Below are 22,450 nucleotides of genomic sequence, written 5' to 3' on the forward strand. Positions count from 1 at the left end.
GGGTTACATATACCCTCATAACCTCAGTAAAATAAACATCTATTTCTTAAGAAGACGTTTAAAGTTTGGGTCTAGCTGGAATAAAACGTGAGATATGGGTCGCAAAAGGTGTTTTTGACGGCCATTTTGAAAACCAATATGGCGGCCGCCAGGGGTCGTGATTTTTAAGGTCCATTTTTTTCCTGAAACTTGATGTCCCAAAGAAGCCATATGCAAAGTTTCATGCTTTCTTCAAACTTTGAACGATTTTGTCGAAAACATGACCTTAGCGGATCCACTAATATGGTGTGTTTCTCTCCATCGCAGACAGAGTAAGCTGCCCTTGTCTATGATGGTCTTTCAGGTCGTTCCGAAATCCAAGATGACAGCAACAGTCTTTAAGATAAATATAAAGATTTCTTTAAGATCCATATACATTTGTAACAAATAACACTTACGAATGCAGACGATGATGGTATAATGATCTTTATTTCATGGAAACATATACGTATTTACAAAGTCATGAATCGTTTCAGAAATATATATTCTATGTAAACACAGTGCAGTTTGTGTCCAACCTTATATCTTGATCCTAGTATGTAGTAACCATACCATCCAGCGTATCTCGTCGGTTTTCAACATGTTGTACGTAACAGTAACACACGTGTTTCTGTGCTAAAGGCCCACTTCCTTTCCGAATTAGAAAAATAAAAGTTTCTTGAAACAACATAAGAAATATTCTATCGATTGCCTAAGATGACGTTACAACACCAAATAAATACAAAGCTTACCTGTGTAATCTATGTTAATGATTAATTGTGAAGGTGATGATACGTGTAGTATTAACGGTAAGCTAATCACTTTTACGATATTATCAATCTTGTGTAGCATTTCCATTTTAAAAATGAAAAGTTGTTTCGGAAAATAAGTGGACCTTTAAACAAAAAACAAACTTAAGCAAATCTTGTAACTTCCATACTATACATCATGGATGACTTCAGAATTTGATTTTTTTCATAACTTATGCTACGGAAAATAATGAAAAGAACTAATTCAGCAGCCAGCTGTGTGTGCCGGTTAGTAACTTCTGGGCAATAGAGAACGCCGAATGATCCTCGGATATCTATAGGGCACATTATTTCTTCTTTTCAATAAAATAATTAACAAATGTTCAAAATTGAATAATCACAACGGCTTCCGTATGGTTTTAAGAATGGAAATTCAAAACTCAGAACTGCATTATGTGGGTTTTTTTTTCTTCAGTTAGATCAGTAATATATGAAGCCAACGACAAGACAGTTACTACAGTTTGCATAATGAAATACAATTAAAAAGAATAACTTGAAGGTCTGAATTTGTGTACGGACTCTACCATATGGAGCATTAAAGTTACAGTATGACACCGTAGGGGATTCGCTCTCAAGGTTTTGTCATTGATACGTTATATGTTTCTGAACTTTGAAATGACGTTCACTTTGTCCAGTAAGATTTACAGGAGTTAGAAAGAAAGACATTCATTTACGACTTTGCTGCGTGGATGACCTAAAACTAGGAGAAAATGAATGACAATACTTTATTTATTAGGAATTCATGGCTATTCGGTATACGGATGGGTCCACCTTGAGTATATAAAACTTCCAGGGTAACCGGAAATATAGTATATATTTACTTTAAAACGTTTCCATATGAATGTCAACGTAAGGAGAATCGCTTTAATTGGAATAAAAGGAAAACCAGCTATAAAATACTAGTTATGCTATGAAAATCTGATTACCAGTTGGATTCAAAACAATACTGATTCTGCTACCGGCAATTTGGTATGGGCACATTTTCCGAAATAGAATTATTGCAAAATGATTCGCAGCACAAAAGAAAACCGTTCGCAACTCTCGACAATTTGCCATCTGACGAGATAGCATCCACTTTTTTCAATATTGCTGAGAATGAGATACGTCTGCATTAAACAGAAAGTGATATTAGACTTAATGTAGGTTGTATATTATTGGTTTACATATATCCTCCAATTGAACGAATTATCCGACATGGTTTTCAAAATAACAAAGACCCGTGGTGGTGCACGGCTGACAATGTACAATCAATGTATCACACCCGCTATCCTTACTAAGGGAGACAACTCGATAATGGAATGTACAAAATGATTCATTCTCACACACACGAATATTACATGATTGAAAAAACCTGAAAATCGCATTTCTTAAAGAATCTGACGCATGATAAAGGTTATCTCCTTCCGTGAACTAATTCAACGTGGTCTTAATATATATACATACATTTGTATATGCGCACGTGTTTTTGACATGCATGCGCGACGTATATATTTAAAGATGATGATTTTACTAACGTCTATATACCAAAGTTTGATCATAGAGAGAGAGAGACAGAAGGAATATGAAGGACGGATGACAATAAGCTATTTTATAGGTTATTCAACGTGTTTGAAATTGTTGGAAATGGTTTACTTCTACATGAATGATGTCATTTCCGCTAGTCCAGGAAGGGAGATAACCCAGACAAATTTGTTTGTCATGCGATGTTTCACTAGAAATATACATATTTTGGAACATGCAGTATCATTTCTTTGTATGAATATATGTATATTTGAGTTCAAGGCTAACCCGTACCATGAACGATCCTCTTTACAATATAGTTTATATTGTTCATAAAGTATATATCGTGTCTGTCGACTGTGATTTGTGCAAATGATTAACACCCAGTCATAAATAAAACTTACTGATCTAGAATAAGTTAACAACAATCAACATCTTACAAAATAAATACACAGAAATAATTATTTACTTATTAAATATATTTTGTCTTTGTAACGTAAAGAATGCCACTCATTGTGTGACTGTGATACCACGTGGTATATTCACAGGCAGTTAAGATGTCAGCTTGGTCTGCATATTACAGTCATCCACCTCAGAATCAATGTTTAATTAACGAGATATTAAAATGACATATGCTCACTAGCTATTTTTGGATAGATTTTCTTCACCAAGTGAGAGTTATCGTCCTTACTACACATGTTCACCGCTTATTAATCATGGATGACATCTGAGAACTTTGTACCTGAAATTTCGTGAGAATCCAAACTCGACTAGTTTAGCTTCCATATTGGTTGTATATAAAGTATTGGGATCTTAGTAAACACATAAGTCGACAATTTCCGGTGATCTCGCACAAAGAACACTATCTCGAACATTTGGTAGCGGGCAATATTCCAGAACCAAAATATTAGCGAAAACGTATTGTTTGTAAAAAATGTTTCCTTAAGTCGCAATCTACTTTGGGAACTATACGTTCAAAGACACTCATTTCTTTTTCTTGAACTGTCTGGCCCCGTACAGGATACTCTGTGGGTACACGAGTCCGATGCGTGTACGTACCTGATATGCTAGGTAAGCTGCTCTACAAGGGTTCACATCGTAGATGGACTAGTTACAAATCCGTTAGATTCTGCCGCACTCTGTCCCGCCATCTCAGAGCTTGTTACATTTACTGTTTACCAGTAGTCGGTTTTGTTTTACCATTTCTGGATAATAGATATTAAATGTTCAATGGAGAGTTTCTTCTTGTCTTTATGTCAAACAAATCAAAGAAAACCCGAACAACTGAACGTCCATATCCAGAGTGATATTGTTAACAGAACTAAGCGTTTTTGTGATGATATGGCCGTGCCTCCATTATCAGGACTCTCTGATGGCTTCGGATCTTGTTTCGCCGCTGTAAGTAGCACGGAATCCGTGGGGTTATCTACAAGAAGAAAAGATAATCTCAGACAATTACAATACATTGCTTATTGTTATTGTTTGTTGTTGATGTCAAATCCTTTTGCTTATATCGCAAATTTTGTTGAAATTCATGAATTATGGAATGATTTTTTTTCTGGATAAAAATGCATGTGTATGAATTCCTAAAAATCTTCAATTAAGATTTCAAAGATCAATTTAGAATTATTTTGTCTAGTCGAAAATGTATTGTATTGCAATATCCAATCGGTCATTCGACAACAATGTCCTATCTCTAAATCAGCATTTCTGTTTGATGCTTATAACATCTTATTTTGTGTGACGAAAGCAGGGCTTATCTCCAGTCCTGTTTGTTTGTTTGATTAATTAACGTCCTTTAATATTGACTTCCAGGGTCCAGTAAGGACGGCCTCACATACGTGTATGTGGTGTGTATGTAGTGTGCGGTGCGTGATTTGGGTGACTGCGATATGTTCGTGTTGTGTCTTCTTGTATAATGGAACTTTTGTCCTTTTCATAGTGCTTTATCACTGAAGCATGCCGCCGAAGACACCAAGCAACATACCCCACCCGGTCACATTATACTGACAACGGCGAACAAGTCGTCCAACTCCCGGTATGCAATAGTTCCATGATGTTTGATATCATGATAAGTCAAACTGAGCCACAAGAGAGTGTTGAACTACTACCAATTACCAATTCTGGGAATACAAATTCTAATACTTAATAATTAGCCCGATATACTCAGGCACTGTTACCAGACTTAGACATTATGACAGATAGATGTCTGTTGTAGCCCGAGATACTCTGGCCCTGATACCAGACTTAGACATTATGACAGATTGATATCAGGCGTAGCTCGAGATACTCTGGCCCTGACGCCAAAATTAGACATTATGACAGAAGGATGTCTGGTGAAGCCCGAGATTCTCTGGCCGTGAAACCAGACTTAGACATTATGATAGATAAATGTCTGGTGTTGCCCAAGATACTTTGGCCCTGACACCAGTCTTAGACATTATGACAAATAGATGTCTGGTGTAGCCTGAGATACTTTGGCCCTGACACCAGACTTAGACATTATGACAAATAGATGTCTGGTGTAGCCTGAGATACTTTGGCCCTGACACCAAACTTAGACATTATGACAAATAGATGTCTGGTGTAGCCTGAGATACTTTGGCCCTGACACCAAACTTAGACATTATGACAAATATATATCTGGTATAGCCCGAGACACTTTGGCCCTGACACCAGACTTAGACATTATGACAAATAGATGTCTGGCTTTGCCCAAGATACTTTGGCCTTGACACCAGACTTAGACATTATGACAAATAGATGCCTGGTGTAGCGTGAGATACTTTGGCCCTGAAACCAGAATAAGACATTGTGACAAATATATGTCTGGTGTAGCCTGAGATACTTTGGCCCAGACACCAGACTTAGACATTATGACAAATAGATGTCTGGCGCATCCCGAGATACTCTGGCCCTTACACCAGACTTAGACATTATGACAGATAAATGTCTGGTGTTGCCAAAGATACTTTGGCCCTGACAACAGACTTAGACATTATGACAAATAGATGTCTTGTGTAGCCTGAGATACTTTGGCCCTGACACCAGACTAAGACATTATGACAAATAGATGCGTGGTGTATCCCGAGATACTCTGGCCCTTACACCAGACTTAGACATTATGACAGATAAATATCTGATGTTGCCAAAGATACTTTGGCCCTGACACCAGACTTAGACATTATGACAAATAGATGTCTGTTGTAGCCTGAGATACTTTGGCCCTGATACCAGACTTAGACATTATGACAGATAGATGTCTGTTGTAGCTCGAGATACTCTGGCCCTGACATCAGACTTAAACATTATGACAGATTGATGTCTGGCGTGGCTCGAGATACTCTGGCCCAGACACCAGACTTAGACATTATGACAGATAGATGTATGGTGTACATTTAGCTCGAGATACTCTGGCCCAGACACCAAACTTAGACATTATGACAGATAAATGTCTGGTGTAGCCCGAGATACTCTGGCCCTGACAACAGACTTAGACATTATGACAGATATATGTCTGGTGTTGCTCAAGATACTCTGGCCGTGACACCAGACTTAGACATTATGACAAATAGATGTCTGGTGTAGCCTGAGATACTTTGGCCCTGACACCAGACTTAGACATTATGACAGATTGATGTCTGGTGTATCCCGAGATACTCTGGCCCTGGCACCAGACTTAAACATTATGACAGATAAATGTCTAGTGTTGCTGGAGATACTCTGGCCCTGACACCAAACTTAGACATTATGACAGATAAATGTCTGGTGCAGCCCGAGATACTCTGGCCCTGACACCAGACTTAGACATTATGACAAACAGATGTGTGGTGTATCCCGAGATACTCTGGCCCTTACACCAGACTTAGACATTATGACAGATAGATGTCTGGAGTAGTCCGATATACTTTGGCCCTGACACCAGACTTAGACATTATGACAGATAGATGTCTGGTGTATCTCGAGATACTCTGGCTATGACATATAGATGTCTGGTATAGCCCGAGATACTCTTGCCCGGACACCAGATTTAGACAGTATGACAGATAGATATCCGGTAGTCTGGCGTCAGGGCCAGAGTACCTCGGGCTTCTTAATAGTAAGCCTGAAAAATATTGTTTTTGGTCATTTATCTTTTCTGGTGACGTTGGGCTAAACTACATCGATTTATAAATGCATTGATCAGTATTGATGTATGATAAACTTTCCTAATTAATACACATATTGAGATTTAATAGGATTAAGAAAACATACTTACCTCGCTTGTCCTTTGGTATTTCAGCTGTGAAAGAAATAATATAAAATCGTATTTATATCGAAACGATATCCATCTGCATATTTCAGAAAAATATATAAAGGTTGTCATGGCCACTGCTCGAACAGCCATTAGCTGCATTGTTAGCGTGCAGATTTATTTATTTATTTATTTTAAGGTGTTGTACGTACTATTTAACAGGGCTTTTAAAAGTCTAAATCGCATGGCTTATGGCGTGTCAATCGTTACTAAAATCTGCAGTGGCAATATTCTCATTGAATTATTGCCATTAATATAACATATTTTGTTACTTATAATTATTGAATAAATAGTTATTTATATTGTATAATTTGTTATTCATATAATATAATCTGTTATGCATAGTGCATAAACTGTTATTCATATTGTAGATACTGTTATATTGTTACAGACTAATCTAATATTCATATTGTATATTTCGAGATTTATATCGAATCTTTGATCTTTATGTTGTATAGATTACAATTCTTATAGTATATTTGCTTTTTAATCGGATTCAATTGTTATTCATATTTTACCTTTCGATATAGACTTTCGATATTGATACATGTATTGCATTTACGTCATTTATATTGCATCTCATTTATCCACAAGGCGTCATCGTCAGTCACATTGTATCATTGTCTAGTGTCTTTCGTTATTCATACGGTTCACTATAGTAGAATTTACTTTTAGACTAGATTACACCGATTGAATAATTAAATTCACAATATTAATGACGATATGAGTAAAAAAAGATGCAATATGAAAATACAAAGGTACAATATGAATAACAAAGATAAATATTAAAAGGCAAAGAAACAATAAGAATAGTAAAATATACAACTTAAATATCAAATATTCAACATAGATACCAAAGATGCAATATGAATCTTGAACCATAAAATAGCAATCTCGAAAGATACATATAAATAACAAATTATACATGTATAAGTTACAAGTAACAACAATATCAGCACTTCAAATGCAGCAGAATTTTACCGGCCATACTGATCATGACTGATAATACCGTTTTAAATAACTAATAACCTAGTTGTCTTTCAACCTATCTGGCCGACTGTGTTAAATATATGTGATATGTGTAAAGCATTATCAATTGTCCTTTGAGGAACCTAAATTATATAACCATGAAATAAGTTTGAATCCACGATTCAAGGGAAACGCTCTTATTTCACTATCTATATCATGGGGTACATGGCTTTCATCAAGGCTTCTCTAAAGAGGTGTGGATTTATTATCATTAGCCATGCTTTATGTTAAAGAATAGGTCAATAAATAAATAATCTCTACATACTGAACTACTAAAAATGGTGTTGACATCGGCATTGGAAGTTATAAACGATACTATATTAAGAATGAAACAAATTCTAAATGACCCATGATTTAATGATTTTGAGAATTACTTGTAAAATTCCAATATCAAAAATATTGTATTTCGAAAAGACAATATATTTAGAAGTATTCTGTATGCTTCTGAATAGGCGTGAGGAAAACGACTTGACCAATCACCGAGCACTTACATATCCTTTTTTAGCCTTTATGGACAGATACAAGGTAAATGTGTCCGTATGTAAACCCAAGAACCTCTATCTGTTTTACCTTTTCTCGTGTAATGCGAACGAAATATTGATAGTGACTTTACCATGGTTAGTCAATACGCCCTTTCTTCATAGGAGCATGTTATTGTAGAATTCGAACAAACTGTTTGAAGTTAATGTATTGTTAAATTAGTAATGAAATATTTTACGCCTGTAAAAAAAATTCATTTATTAAAAATGTATGAAAATTTGTATCATGTACCTTGTCGAACAAGATATCAGAACAGCGTGTATAAACTACACTTTCCCTGCCTGACCGTGTAGCCAGTTTGTTCTTATAAAACGTAATTCATTTTTCTTCATTTCAGCGTCCTTAACTTTTTTCGTTCTATACTCTATACTAAGAACACAACGTGAAAGTGTTTTTTAATTTATTTTCAAGTACACAATACAATAAATAATGTTTGTTGTCCAAAATCCCTAAATTGATGGACATACCTTGTAAATCCCCCTTCTTGCGCCTTTTCCCTCCAACGATTGCCGCCAAAATTAATGTAAGACGAATTTATCAATGGCTATTATTTGGATATTTTCAGTGGATTCTATTCATAATTTATATGTTATCTAAGTTAAAAAGATATTCTATGCGCTGATTTTCTTTATGTATATTTTGCAAATCACAGTTAAATCTAACCTAGACCATACTGTACACAAGTTATACGTCAAATACTAGCTTGGTACTGGAAAGAAATGAATTCTTTATCAAAAGTTCTCCCAGTATGCACCAATTTTGATTCAAACCAACCCCCGCTTTTTTACCTTGGTGTGAGTTCACCGTCATCCGAGGTGTGAAAGATGAAAATATGCATGTGTGTGTTTGCTGAGACTGATCTTTTACTATAGTATATGGTAGAATGATAGGAGGTGTGTGATGGCTCCTTATTTTGATCATATGACAGGTGATACTATTGAGTGACTATCTCGCGGACGTCCGATGATTCAACCCATCAACCTGCTGCAGGTTATATCCCCAAGGTAAGGATGGTGATGTAGATCTTAGTTATGACTCACAATACAACCTCCAGTAACTCATTAGACCGTCCTACACATCGACAGTCATGCATGATATCCGAATTCTATTGTTTTAGAAATGCTTACAGTCGAAAGTAATTTTTATTGAAATGATCCCCTCTGGTTATACAAAAGAAAACAGCATGATTTCCGCCTGTGGGAAACGTTTTTCAGACTACCTTTAATTAAGGCTTTAATGATGTTTTATCCTGGAAAGCTATTTCGATTTCTAAGTAATCAATTAGATTAAAATTATACTGATATATCAAGGTTACAGTCAAATAACCCTTCACATTTGGAATTTTATTATCCAAGAAATAAAATAAAAATAAATTCAAAGATAAACAGATTATTTGATGCTACTTACACAGATCATTAAGGACCGTAACCTTGGTGCTCTTTATTTGCGCAGCGGAGGTTCTGCACGTGTACGTGCCCATGTAGTCCATGCTAGCCTGGGCAATGTGGAGCGTGCTGGATATCGTATTGGTACCTAGGGAAACAGTTTTGTCTATATATACACCCTTTTGGAAATTTGTGCTCACTCGGTGACCGTTAATGAACCAGTCGAGTTCGTCCAGTTGGGTGTCCGCTCCCGTCGCGTTACAATGTAACTGAATCGGATGCCCCTTATTTACATGTTCCGGCGAAAATATTCTTATATCTGAAACAAAGAATAATCCCATGAAATAAAAAGTGAAAGACTATACCTTCTTTTATAGGATATAAGATTCTATTAATCTGTCAATAAAATGACGTCAATCTGTACTTGTGTGTTGAACAAGATCACAAATGACGATAAACGCTTTGACTGAGACGAATTAAGACGTAACGTAAAGAGTCTATTCTGTATCCGCTCTGGCGAAAACAGTTGTCAGACTGTGTAAGACTTCACAGAAAGAACATTAACTTTGTTTACTGATGTTAACATAGCACGCCGGTCACGCACGTGTTTACAGGTGCGCCACTTTCATGGACAGCGGTCGTTTATTTCCTCGAGAGCGTCCCTAAACACGGTTTTCTGGATACCAAGGACAAACTTATACAACTAACAATCTAGACAAGGCTTAGGATGACGAGAGACACAAACATTTAGGGTATGACGACATTCTGTGTGTTAGTAGTCGTTTGACAGCTTACACTACTCATTAGCATGTAAAGGAACCAATGGTGATAATGAGCTACCAGATGTAATGAAACTGAGCCTATCAGTTGTCACTTATTACACGTATATGATAATAATATTGGACCATTATAGATTATAGAAAGGTAGACTTAATGTCCTCAAAAACAAGTTTGCAGCTGTAGAATCACAAGCTGTTCTCAGAAATACAAGGAGTTGTTTAAAGATTACATACTTAAGCAACTTTGCAACACATTCTGGTGAAAAGTTAATACTACTTAAAACAAACGATATCAAATATGTTTATGTCCTCATGGACACCTGGAATAGTCCAATAGTCCGATTGATAGAAAAACTCTTCAATCGTTGATACCAATGAGAATGTCAAGCACATAACCTGAAATATCAGTACAAATCGACAGTATGATTATCCTTTGGTTTGTTTGTTTAGTTTTACGTCCTATTAACAGCCAGGGTCATGTAAGGACGTGCCAGGTTTGTTGGTGGAGGAAAGCCGGAGTACCCGGAGAAAAACCACCGGTCAGCGGTCAGTACCTGGCAACTGCCCCACATGGGATTCGAACCCGCATCCCAGAGGTGGAGGGCTTGTGGTAATATGTCGGGACATCTTAACCACTCGGCCACCGCGGCCCCATGATTATCCTACCCATATTACTGAATACATTAGTCAAATAAAGCTTTTAATTTGTCGCAGTAAGGCTATATGACTGCTTGGGTTTTTTTTATATCATAAAAATGAAAATATCATATACGAAGCTAAAACGTTTGTTAAAGCATTGACAATTATGGATGTAATTGCATATCAGGTGCGAAATAAGGAATATCATGGATATATATTTTTAAGATATATAATAACTTTAGATTTATTTGTTATCCGTTCAGAAATAACGTTTTACATCCGGTTAGTTTGTTTAGAAATGTCTAGTTCATACTTGTTTCAAGAATAGCAACTAGTTGACGACTCCAATATATTCATGAATATCGGCAGACAAATGTATTGTATATATATTTCCACTCAATCAAGGACATTGGTCTCAAGGGGCTGTCTCAGCAGCTGAACCAGTGGCGTGAGAAAAGACTGCTTAAATTGTAACATAGTTACATTTTTTTCAGAATGAATTTCATTTTTGTTCAGTTGACGAAATCAATCCCAAGTCGCTTATGTAACGTTATACCTTACGAAATTGATTAATGCAATCAAAGAAGTATGTGAATAATGGTCTTTTGTTAAATAGTGATTTTTGAGGACTACTTCAATGCGAAAGGCATTTAACATTGTGTAGTAAAATGATATTATATCTTCTATGATTTGAATGCCATTTTCCTCTTATAAAGCAAGAAATTGATATTTACATAGTACATAATATCAAAATCACTATCGAAACACTTAAAATAGTGCAGGTGAGACCACAGACATCCCAAATTTGAGACAACCATGTCTTGATTGCATACGTTTCTTATAAAAACAATATGCCGTATCGAGACGAGTGTTCAGCGTTATATGCAAAACTTGGTAAGAATGGCTGAATTAGCTTAGATGAAATGTTCATGAATATTCACAATGATAACAATAGGAGTATCTAACCGATATGTTTCATAGTTACAAATGCACTCAACAGATTACAGACATCTGTTGGTTTGGATTGAACACGTTTGACTAATATGTCTTGACTTTCAGGCAGACAGACTTTACAAAGAACAAGATTGACCGGCCATTCGTCAATGTCTTTGGCAGTGTGGAAGAGCGAGTCACACGAAGGTATTGTTGGCTGTGACCTCATGTTGACCTCACGTTGTCGCGGAGTTGATTGGCTGCTCGTGATGAACACGAACAATTAACCCCCTCACACCAGAGGACAATCAACACGTACACCATTTCTGTACTGTACATAAACTGTAGGATCTATTGTCATTCTCACCCCCTAGAAACCTCGTCTGAATCAGACTTCCTTTGTGAAACAGCCTTACGTATTACATAGATCAATGTCTTCTTGGTTCATGAATACGATGAAGCTATTGAAAGTATTTCATTGCTATGTGTTAAACATGTGTGTCACATCACTATCAATGCACATTTCATGAGAAAGAACCCTGCCGATAAGTATGTGGGAGATAATGCATTAGCTTGGGTCCTAACGATAGGTATACGATACAGGCCTGATAGAAACCATGTTTAATTCTGTAATTGGCAATTTCAAAATATGAGAAATTCCTTTAGTCACCAGATTCGAGTCAACATAAAATATATTTAGACCTGCCAATATATACTTGGACTTGAGAGTTATAAGACCATTTGTTTGGTACTTGAAATTGATTTGACGATCACATGACGATATATATCTACTGATAATCGTGTTTATCGGGATTTAGCCCAATTAAAGGTACTGGAACCTGTACACGACACGAACCTCACGTCCTACAAACATTGGACCTAGAATCTGGTGTGAGTTGTGTTGTGGACTAGTTGTCCTCAAAATTAGACTAATGAGGAGAGTGAACTTAAAATTAAATGCATTTTAGATTTGAACCAAATGACCACAGTGATGTTTGAACTATATGGCAAGTTTATGTCACTTTCTGTTATTGAACCCGCATGGAAACTATAATACGTGTATTCATTATTAATGTTATGGTCATATTCTACCTACTTCTCGTTTGCATTATACAGGATCAGTGACCACGGTAAAAGCAGATAAGGGAATGATGAATTATTGCATAATGTTAAGAAGGGGATTGATAATTAATTTCTATTCCAGTGTCGTACGGTAAACCAGCTTTCTTTGTTGGCCAACAAGTGCAGTAAGATTTACATTCGTCGATTTTTAATTGAATGAAAATTCCTATCAGTATTTATAGAAAAGGTATTAATTCGCGGAGAAACCCTTTTGCGGATTTATTTGGTTTAAATCGCACATGAAAAAAGTTACGGTACTTATCGAAACAAATATTGGTATTTCAATAGACGGTTTTCAATACGATTAGTGTGTTATATGGCCTAAACCGGAAGTCAGGACATTTCAATACGAACCCCGCTTACAAGGAAGTGAGAGAAATCTTCCACGTGTTAGTGGCACTGACACCTCCGTCACCGACCCCGGTTCTCCGCCATCTCTAGTGTGAAATTACTTACAGGCCCTACAGCCATAGATTAATATTCCAACACCACGTGACAGGGCGTCATCTTTTATGTATGAGGCCAAGTCACGTTGCAAGGTTCCTTGTGGAAATGGGATCTCTTCAATTGCGCCCCAATTACTTCACCGACGAATTAACCTCTAAGATAGCACTCTCAAATCAAAAATAACGTTTACGGAACATATCTTTATTCTTTACTTTCAACACAGTTTTGCTTGAAACTGCTTACTGTTACATGAAGTGTGGTATTCCGACTTTGCATACATATCTGTTATTTGTCCTCACGGGTATGTATGACTATGACGTAATGTAACGTAATAGGTTTTAGACAAAACGATGTGAGTACTGCTCACAAAATAATGATGTCACCATGAATACTTTTCCGCAAGGGATATAAGTCTATGCAAATCGGTATATGAAGATAACAAATAATCACTTGTGTATATGTACAATCAATTAACTGGAACAATCAAGCAAAACGTCTAGAAGAAGACGGAAAAGAAAACATTGGATGTTTGTTTTGCTTTTAATAAAATTGTTCCGATATCTACCCGTTATTTAACGCTAGCGTGATATTGTAAAGTGAATGCATCAATATCCTGATTTTAATTTACCTATTTATACCTAATACATGGGTAGTCTATATCCTGTTTGTGAAAGATATTTAACCTTTTATACAATGTTTTCTTTTATTTTTGTGTTTGCATCGCGTGCACGACATAAATAATGCAAAAAATGTTGAATGGGAATATTATTTATGGACTTAAACATTAAACGTTTTTCGACACTGATATCCATTGATCTTTTCGGAGAATTGTCTCTCTTTGTGTACATGGTTATTTGTATTTACGTTCATGTCATGGTGATGCATTCATACGATGGATTTCCGACTCAGTGCTCAAAGGCCTTTGCATTGTTTATTATGACAGCCGTAATTGGATATTACCAATTTTACTTGAAAGATTCTGTTCGCCATTCGCCGTCTATGAAAGAAAGGATGATCGCACAGGTTAAGGTACAACGGCATGTGACAGTTTGTGTTCAGAATGTAAGTACCTTTTCTTCTGTAATATTGCCAATTACTTAAATTGGAGTTTTATTCAGTGTCGATAGGAAATATAACAAACGAAGTTACGTTAGTGTTTAATATCATTGAACATATCGTGAGGATTATTCCACGGCCAAAAGTGCACTTAAGTGACACGAGCACAGCATGCATTCCAAAGGATGCAGGGCTGCCGATGTGTTCCGACGTTTTGACGCACGGGTTTCTCATTAAAGTGAAACAATGATGCAAAATGTTACCATTGACTTTGCTGAAATGACATAACATGTTGTTATTTAGTTAGCTCGAATTCATTATACACAGTTAAATGAAGTAAATGTTTTAAATCTAATTTACAAAGTATCGGACTGTAAATGAATTCAAAATGCACGCGAGCGTGCCGTAATTCTGAATTAGGCTAGTTTACCTCGGCATGATCGCTTAGTGGATGACGTGGAAAAAGGAATAAAACAGGATATAAGATGTACTACTGTGCTTGTATTAAATTGGCTTCGTTTAAATATATTGCTACTAATCAGGGATATTTAATTTGTTTAGTATTTTGCACGCGGCATGCGCGTGACGAAGAAGGCAATCCTCTCGCCATACCTTGTATTAGTACAAATTGAGGGCGGATTAGAGAAACTCCCTCCCCGCCCTAAAGTCCGATTGAAATTTTTTCGTATATCTATGAAAGAACGTGATCTCGTCACAATTGATTGACCAGTACGAATAATTATCGTGTCACTGCGGTTAAACAAAAAACATTTCCACTTTGTGATATTCCTTTCATTAATTCTCACATGCTTTACACATTACGAACTTTTATTTTTGGTACCTGATAATTCATTAATTAATGATCACGGAATTAAAATAATACTATAACAATGTATTCCATTGTTAATTATGATTAATTACTGAATGGTTGTTGTTATTCCGGAGAATTTAAGTGTGCTGGTGGAGATATCTAGACAGCGAATATATCGACAGTGTACAAGAGATATGCAAGACAATGTGTCGTTGTATTAAAACCATGTTGTTATGAGTAATACTAATATGCCGCTTTTTTGTCCTTGTACAATTTGTCTGGTAGGAGACATACTAATACATCTCTGAGTTTTCCTTGTAGAATTTATCAGGAATGAGACATGCTAATATCTCTCTGATTTGTCCTTGTAGAATTTATCAGGAATGAGACATGCTAATATCTTTCTGATTTGTCCTTGTAGAATTTATCAGGAATGAGACATGCTAATATCTCTCCGATTTGTCCTTGTAGAATTTGTCAGGTATAAAACATGCTAATACATCTCTGATTTGTCCTTGTAGAATTTATCAGGAATGAGACATGCTAATATCTCTCTGATTTGTCCTTGTAGAATTTGTCAATTATGAGACATGCTAATATCTCTCCGATTTTTCCTTGTAGAATTTGTCAGGTATAAAACATGCTAATATATCTCAGATTTTACAAACTGGTAGATATGAGATCTATGTGTCACTGGTTTGTTCTTGTACATTCTGGTAGATATGAGATCAATGTGTCGCTGGTATGTCCTTGTACAATCTGGTAGATATGAGATCAATAAAGTTTGTCAATGATACAATTGGTATCTGTAAGTGATGGTAAGGGACAAGCGTCACCCATAACGTCACGGCTGTCGCTTCTAAGATTTCAAATATTTGGCCTGTCCAGTGACTCTCCATTATAAACAGTTACATATACTTTTCATCACTTTGAATAATGACGATGGGACTACAGAAGACGTTGAGATTATAAATATTGAATGGTGTCCTCATTGTCTGTAATGCTGAATATTTACAATTGCCACAGTTTCTGTAAAGATGAACTCAGTTTGGCAGGTCTGTTTTTCACCATAGCTTGAGTACGGAACGTGACCCGATTCAGTGCGTATGAAAACATGTGATCATTGGTGGACTTCTTTTGACATTCCACAAAATCACGTGTCAATGTCTACAAATAACACATGTATGAGACAATCGGAGGCATGCAATAAACAGATTTGATTTTTCAATGTGTTATTGCTATTTGACCTCAAGAAAATAGTTGAAATACAGGAACTATTTTTGTGTTGTCTAGGAGAGAAGGGGCGGGATTAAGCTGTCAGTCGCTTTTAACATGACAGCAGTATAATTTTGACGTTATATAACACACGGTAAATAATTGTATATTGTATTCTGGTTGATTTTATTGTTGAAAGAAAATACTGTAAATATAAGGATTAACCTCTTATTTTCTTTAGTTTATGAGATGATAAACCCAATGAAGCAGTCGATAAATTGTTATGTAAACGCTTCGTGTTTGCTTCGCGTTTACGCAATTTACCTCGTGCTCCATTGGGTTTATCATCTCTTAAACTAGACAAAGTAAGAGTTTACTTCTTCAATACTAGTCATCCGACTTTTTGTTTATTTCTTACGTTCAGTCATGAACTCACAGATGGTAGGTTTGTAATGTTACGTTACGTCATACACACAGGTAAATGATACATTATATGTTTATATACAATATATTTCCATTCTATTTTCAGTTTCCCGTTTAATCTATGTTAAACCAGATGGGCAATATCAGGCTATGAACTCTTGTCAAGCGTATGAATATTTAACGTTTCCGCCGCGTCACTGACAATGTATACAATGTATGCTTACGCCTATACAAAACGATCAAATAATTTAAAATGTGGTTTTAAAATTGCGCGGTCTATGAAATCTAATAGTATGATCGTGTTGACAAAATAGCATGTATTAAAAAATATCATCGCATAATTTTCATTTGTTCCCTTGTTTCAAACCGTTTTGTGTTGAACTATATTCAGAAGCTGTTGCGTTTATTGAATTTGGTGACGTCAACACTAGCGCAAGCGGGAAATTCAAAGGATATACGTGTATAGGTTTGAATTTGAATGATCTTCATGAAAATATAAGTAAAAAACTGTTACCAGATTGGACTTACAGTTGATATGAAGCCCATCCGTCCGAAAGATAAATATTCATGCCGCCCTAACGGGCGCCATTCTATTTATCTTCCTTCCGGATGGGCTTCATATCAACTGTATGTCCAATCTGGTAACAGTTTATTGCTTAAGCAGGTGACGAAATATTATCAACAGCTGAACATAAAGTTCCGGCGTTAAAATAATAAAAAAAGAATTTGGGTAAGTAGGCACATTTTATACTACGTACTTTATTTTGATATATCTGCCATTTCCCTTAGTTTTCAACAGTAACACAATGTATATGTAATAGTCATTAACTTACCCGGCGAGCTCTTTCCTTTGTCTTTTTTGTCTGCAAAATAAAATAAAATAATCAATGGAGAATTGTATTTCTTAATAACTTTTTTATTCATTTAAAAACGATTTTTCGTTTCCAATCCATGCCCATTGTACCACAGAATGGCAAATACTATATATATGTACCATCATAGTCTTGAAAATTATAATCATTGTTTTAAACAGAGAGCAAACGAGCAATAAAATATACGAAAATCAATAAATTACAGTAGACAATTGGTGAATAATGAGACAAACAGAAGGCAGCTGATTTTGTTATTCTTTGTCTAGTTTGAAACAATAGACCACTTTTGGGTGAATTTGAATTGAAACACGGGCGAATAAATCAACACGATATAGGGCATGCCACAACACGAGGCTTATCGCGTGCCGCAGTGACGTAATATGCCATTTGTCTAAAAGTACAGACATCTTTTCTCTACGCTGGTGGCAATAGCAGATTTTTTGTTAGACGTCCCTTAATCAATTTAGTTGATACTAGATCATTAATGACTTTGGTGATTTTCAACCATTTCCTTTTATAAAGCTATACAAGATCTGATCAACAATAAGACATTTGACTAATTTTGTTCCTTTCTTCTATTTTCATTCTCAATTTTTCTTTGCTATAAAAATAAATAAAAAATAAATAGAGAAACTTAATATATTCATATTATGAATGCCATTAGTGGAAGGCGCATTTGTTCACCTTTTCTTTGGGAAAGGTTACTTAAATATGAAATACTGCAGGGATAAAGGAAATGGAAATGAAATGTTTCTAAACCGCCCGCGTCAAATGAGGAATAATCTGCTATAAAAAGAAACACAATAAATACACCAACACATCCCATATATACAACCAAACATGGAAGATTTAAACAGAAAGTCGTACTATCATCTACATTTCTAATTGAAGTTGTTGTGCGAGATAAGATAGCTACGCGATTTCGATACCATTCACTGTCCATATGCAGAGCCATATCGGCACGAGCTCGGAAAAGAGGTACGTGTCAGTCTGTCATGAAATAATTGATAAGCAGAATAGTTTGAAACAAATTTTAAACAGATCGATCGTTTAATGACGAGTTTGAATTGGTAACATGCCACATGGCTAATAAATTAGATAACAGCACCATGTTTCGCCGAATAGAGCGGTAACGACACCTTTTAAAAAAAATAAAAACATCTAACGACACAACGACATTTTATATGGTGTCGACGCACTACGGCATAATGCCATCGGATTGGATTGGCCATAACTCTCTCCCAATACCCACCTACTCAAGCTTTACTATCAGATACCGAGTGAAACTAACTTTGAACTGTCCTAGTGCTGGGGACGTTTTTATTTCATTAGACCGGCGCTTTGGAGGACAATCTATTCCTACGACGATCACAAAGGTTTGTTGTGGTCACGTGATGATGATTGAGATGCGTGATTCACACCTCTGGTGACAAGATCCATTCATATTTAAAAAGGCTTTTACAGAAATTTCACAAATCTCTGTGATGTTACCGGCGACAAAGCTAGATTTGAGACTGACAGTATCTATTAAAACATGCCTGATAACGTTTATGGTCGAAATTACACAATACAGTGTAAGAGAATATGGGCATCCATCGCGTCTACAACATATTAGGTTGTCAATCAAAGAGCTCGAAATCGTTTATAATTGTTTTTATCGAATCATCTCATTTTCTGAAAACGGTATCCTATGTTAGTATGCATCGATATCTCATATAATATAACGTATATTAAAAAATATGTTGCTTGTCTTCAAATTTTGTGTGTATTAACAAAAGAATAAAATCAAATAATGAGTAAAGAGTTCTTAAAGATTAAAGGCATTTCAAAAGAAGACCAGCTAGCACAATAAAAAGCAGCGAAATGTGAGCACAATACCAATTGTACGGCCTTTTCAAAATGCAAAAGTGACATATAGATCTAGAAAAGTTTTTTTGTTTAACACATAAAAGAAAGTTCACAAGAAAATTCACTACAGGTAATGGAAGCATGGGTGATGTGACACGTTAATGTAATTAGGATGTATATTAATTGATTGTCATTTAAGCTGAAGTCTATCCCAGCATTCATGACGGTTAACCAAGGTGATTACGGGTCGTGCACCCAGTTTTACTTAGCACCGGAAATATACGGTTCCATTTCCGGAATGAAGGCATGATTAAATAGCGAAAGACAAGAAATCCGTACATGTATCATTAAACGGTAAAATATCGCTTAATTATCAGTATAATCAAGCCGTAAATAAAAATAACAGAACTAGGAAGGAGCCAGGAAGAAAGGAATTCATTATCATGCGGAAAAGGGTTACCAACTTTGTTTCAATTATGCATGCTTTGTTGAAAAAAGGCAGTGTTACAGATCGAGATAATGGCCAATATTATACAACTAGAAGAAACAAAATTCAATCGAACTATTGCTGAAATATATATGTGTAGGGACCAAATGCATGCCTAACTAGAACGAAGAATAAGGTTGATAAACTGATAAAGAGATTTTAAGAATTATGGACTAAATATTTTATTGTAGAGCGATCAATAAAATTGTATTTTAAAAAATATAAATGACAATAAGTTCTGAAAATATCGATGTGCAAAAATGACAGTGCAAAATGTGTAGTTACAAAAGGAACAACCTGTCAATATTGTAATCAAATATCATCTCCACAGTCACTTATGTATGTAAAAGGTGAGTTTTTATGGTGGTGTTACTATGGTAATAATGTCTGTAACGTGATAATAACCAAATATGGTAAATAGGTTCCTTCTTCAATTGGCCTTGACTAGAGATTCCCGCCTTATGAATGTGTCTGAGACGCTCGTGGCATGATTGATACAGATCGAATCTGTTTTGTTGTCATGGTCACTGAACACTTGTCACGATGGTGAATTGAATTTTGATCTTGGTGAATGAAGTGTTTTGCCGAATTGACTATAAAACATTCTGACATCACAGCTAGGACGTAATAAGTATGTCCTTTGATATTAATAACATACCTTTATTCTTACAATCCAATTTTTCTTATGCTTTCTCGTCCACGTTTCACCTTTGGATTGATACTGACCTTACAGATATGTGTTTTTAGACATAACACTAATGGTTGTTTCTAGTTCGGAATGTGAAGGTTTCGTTTTCCCCATATAATAAGCCATATAATTAAGCCGGGAGGCTTCGGCAGGGTGTTTCACTGATGTGTCCTTGCTACCACAGGGGGATCAAGACCAACCCACCAGAATGTCTTACGCCATCACTTTACTACATGTATCTCATATGCAATGTACTTCATCCCGAATTGTTAACATACCACACTAACTTACACTTAATGGAATTACAATGGTATTTATCATTTCACCGTATATGTTGATTAAAGTGTAAATTGGGTTACATGTAATAGTTTTATTTGATTGTCCTTTACTGAACATCTGAGTAATACGATTAATTCCCTTTTGGATTTAACTGATGATGACAGGATCTCTTTAATTAATGCATTAAGCTAACACAGTATTTGATAAACCTTTTCATTTCTTCAGAAAAACTACATGAATTGAATTGCATTGCTTTAAGAAAATGTAGATATGATCTTAATCACCAATGTACGGAAATCGATAACTATTTTCAAATATGAAAACAAGAGCAAAGAGTTGTCTACAGCTTAAGAACAAACAAAACGCGCCAACATGTTTTTGTGTGTAGCCGTGAAAACTATGTCTCTTGGTCGTAAAGTGTAATTGAATAAAATGAAATAAAAAGGCAACATCCCAGTAAAACTAGCTCCGGACACGGCAAAAATATGCGAATATGTTTATGAATTTTCTGGATAGAAACTGAAGTCAGCATTCTACGCGTGTGAAGGACAGCAGGTGAGTACACCAGTGTGGTTCTAAGGTGACCTCTATAGTGTTACACTTACATTGATTCCAACCCCGCCGAGCTGCAAAGCAAGCACTCAAGTTACTCATTTACACCTGTTCTGCATATGATGGCGTATATGCAACAGGCAATAAGAAAAAACAGCCTCTACCTTAAATACTGTTTCTTACTTTTATAAATAAACTGATATGGAGCTACGAAATTAACTCTTAGAAAACTCGATATCAAAATGTGAACAGGTTAACCGGAAGTGACGTACCTAAGACGGTGAGATTGACTCGTTGTCGGATGGTTTTGTCGGAAGATGATACCTGACATTCGTACTCCCCCGCATCTTCTACTGATACTGGGTTGATATGAAGGTTCCAATGGTGAGAGTCCGGCTGGTGACCGACGGTGAACGCTTCGTTACTGATGTAAAGAAATCGGCCGATAGTCAGAGGTGTTGTTGAAGGTAATTTTCGCCATACAACCTATAATAGAAAAATAAAAACAGTTTATAGGACTAAAACTTTAAAAAAAAAAAAAAAAAAAAATGCACTACTGTATGTCTCATAAAACTCGGAAAAGAAATCTCTGAAATTCTAGTTCTATTATCTGGATTATTTCATTCGCAATATTATAATATTTAGTTATATGTATGATAACAGGATACATGTCAAATTGTGGTTAGATAGAGCCACACAGTGTGTCGAAATCCGTTGTAACTAG

General features: G+C 35.8%; 1 protein-coding gene across 1 annotated transcript in view; it reads right to left on the reverse strand.

Moving 5' to 3' along the window:
- Nucleotides 1–444: 444 nt before the first annotated feature.
- LOC138333015 (kin of IRRE-like protein 2) overlaps nt 445–22,450 on the reverse strand; it is a 122,198-nt gene continuing 100,192 nt past the window's right edge. The window contains exons 3-7 of the mRNA XM_069281110.1: nt 21,999–22,212; nt 17,834–17,863; nt 9,598–9,894; nt 6,586–6,609; nt 445–3,753 (exon numbers count right to left, since the gene is read on the reverse strand). Of these exons, the coding sequence (XP_069137211.1) occupies nt 3,593–3,753; nt 6,586–6,609; nt 9,598–9,894; nt 17,834–17,863; nt 21,999–22,212 (726 nt within the window). The 3' untranslated portion in view covers nt 445–3,592. The remainder of the gene's footprint in view (nt 3,754–6,585; nt 6,610–9,597; nt 9,895–17,833; nt 17,864–21,998; nt 22,213–22,450) is intronic.

This window comes from Argopecten irradians, chromosome 10, assembly GCF_041381155.1.
Source record: "Argopecten irradians isolate NY chromosome 10, Ai_NY, whole genome shotgun sequence".
In the NCBI taxonomy this organism is placed as follows: Eukaryota; Metazoa; Mollusca; class Bivalvia; order Pectinida; family Pectinidae; genus Argopecten; species Argopecten irradians.